Here is a 2,430-nt window from a genome sequence, read left to right as displayed (position 1 = left end):
TCCCAGCCTCCTCAGGGTTGCTCTGATGTTGCCATCAGAGCCTGCAGAGCCAGAGCTGCCCCTGGGCAGTGCCTGAGCTGGGAGGGCTCTGCAGGGCACAGCTGAGCCCCCAGGGCTGGGCTGGGCTCTGGCAGCACTGGCAGGGCCCAGCCCTGGGCACAGGGAAGCAGCTGCAGGCAGGGACAGCTCCAGGCAGCAGAGCCCTGGGCAGGCAGTGGTGGGAAATTGTGCTGGGATATTGAAAGTCTTGTCTTAACTGAACTATTCCATGATTACTCTTTTTACAGATCCCCATGCCAAGACACCACAAATGTCCAACAGCAGCTCCATCAGCCACTTCCTCCTGCTGGCATTGGCAGACACGAGGCAGCTGCAGCTCCTGCACTTCTGCCTCTTCCTGGGCATCTCCCTGGCTGCCCTCCTGGCCAACGGCCTCGTCATCAGCGCCGCAGCCTGCGGCCACCACCTGCACAGCCCCATGTTCTTCTTCCTGCTCCACCTGGCCCTCAGTGACCTGGGCTGCATCTGCACCACTGTCCCCAAAGCCATGCACAATTCCCTCTGGGACACCAGGGACATCTCCTACACAGGATGTGCTGCTCAGCTCTTTTTCTTTCTGTTCTTCATGTCAGCAGAGTTTTCCCTCCTGACCATCATGTGCTACGACCGCTACGTGTCCATCTGCAAACCCCTGCACTACGGGACCCTCCTGGGCAGCAGAGCTTGTGCCCACATGGCAGCAGCTGCCTGGGCCAGTGCCTTTCTCAATGCTCTGCTGCACACAGCCAATACATTTTCCCTGCCCCTGTGCCATGGCAATGCCCTGGGCCAGTTCTTCTGTGAAATCCCCCCGATCCTCAAGCTCTCCTGCTCCAAATCTTATCTCAGGGAACTTGCGCTCATTGCTGTTAGTGCCTGTTTATTATTTGGCTGTTTTGTGTTCATTGTTTTCTCCTATGTGCAGATCTTCAGGGCTGTGCTGAGGATCTCCTCTGAGCATGGACGGCACAAAGCCTTTTCCACCTGCCTCCCTCACCTGGCCGTGGTCTCCCTGTTCCTCAGCACTATCGTGTTTGCTCACCTGAAGCCCCCCTCCATCTCATCCCCATCCCTGGATCTGGCCCTGTCAGTTCTGTACTCGGTGGTGCCTCCAGCCCTGAACCCCCTCATCTACAGCCTGAGGAACCAGGAGCTCCAGGCTGCAGTGTGGAGACTGATGACTGGATGTTTTCAGAAATATTAATCTGCTGGCCTATTTCTGCACATCACTTTGAATAAAAGTAATCTTTGATACTTCTTGTTTGTTTGGTTGTGGGTTTTCTTCCAGCATTTGGTATTTTTAATCTTATCAACAAAGAAATGTCGTTGTTTGTATCTGTTCTAATTTTGATTCTCTCCATCTTCCTTGCAGCCACAGACTGTGTCAATGAGGGACTGCTCTCTTGGTGTCTTTAAAAGAACTCAAGGATATCCCAGCCAAGTTTTCTGCAGAGATCCCCTTTTGTTCCCTTCTTTGCAGCTGCAGCAGCAATGTCTGTGTGCAGAGCTGGGGGCAGATCAGGGCTGGCACAGCAGCTGTGCCCAGGAGCAGCAGCCCTTGGTGCTGCCAGTGCTGCTGCCGTGGCCCTGCCCCGCTGCCCTCCTGGCCCTGGTGTTGCTGTAGGGCCTGAGGGCTCTCGCGGCCGGGCACAGGGCTGGGGGTGGCAGTGCCGGGGCTGCAGCAGGGACAGGCCATGGGCACTGCTAGGGCAGCGCTGACGCCTCAGGGCAGGGCCTGGGGGCTCCAGGCTCCTTGCCCAGGCTCTCTCCAGAACACGCCCAGGCCAACACTCAGCACAGAAAAGCCCCGTGAGCAGCCCCAGGCTGGCCCTGGGCAGGCTGGGGACAAACAGCAGGGCTGGGGCTCTGCAAGGGCCCTGGGGGAGACGGGAAGGAGCAGCAGAGCAGGGCCTGATCCATCCCCACTGCGCTGGACACCCCAGGGCAGCGTCCCAGAGCGTCCTCATGCACCTGCCAACAACATCCCCCCTGGGCAGCCCTGGCCTCTCCCCCAGCTCACACAGGGGCCGCATCCTTGCAGGCACAGACACGGCAGCACTGCCTCAGGAGCCCCTGTTTGCACTGCCCAGAGCAGGCCTCAGCACCCCCATGCTGTTGGTGTGGGGAGATGAACCTGAGGGAGCACAAATGCCATCAGCCCCTGGGGCCAGGAAGGGCTGGGCCACAGCAGGGAAACCATTCAGCTTTGGCGTGGTCTCTCAAGTCACACAGAGAGTTTGTTCCCATCAGCTCTGAGTTTCCTGTGCCACTGCAGACATTGTTGCTCAGAGCCAGGGCTGCCTGGCAGCCACCCCCAAACTGCCCTGAACATTTCCTTTGCTTCACCTTGGCTTCCTTTACTCTTCCTGCTACGAATTTCTTCCTGTTGCC

At 58.1% G+C, this 2,430-nt stretch overlaps 1 protein-coding gene across 1 annotated transcript; it reads left to right on the top strand.

Moving 5' to 3' along the window:
• Window positions 1–310: 310 nt before the first annotated feature.
• On the top strand, window positions 311–1,243 carry LOC310918331 (olfactory receptor 14J1-like; the record flags this gene model as incomplete). The annotated part of the gene is made up of 1 exon (XM_083877184.1): window positions 311–1,243. One exon carries the CDS (start codon window positions 311–313, stop codon window positions 1,241–1,243), a length of 933 nt encoding a protein of 310 aa, XP_083733310.1.
• Between the last annotated feature and the right edge of the window lie 1,187 nt (window positions 1,244–2,430).

The sequence above is a fragment of the Zosterops lateralis genome, assembly GCF_965231275.1.
Source record: "Zosterops lateralis genome assembly, chromosome: 23".
NCBI classification, from domain to species: Eukaryota; Metazoa; Chordata; class Aves; order Passeriformes; family Zosteropidae; genus Zosterops; species Zosterops lateralis.
Note: the sequence above shows the minus strand (reverse complement) of the source record. Positions and strands in the feature narration are given on the sequence as shown.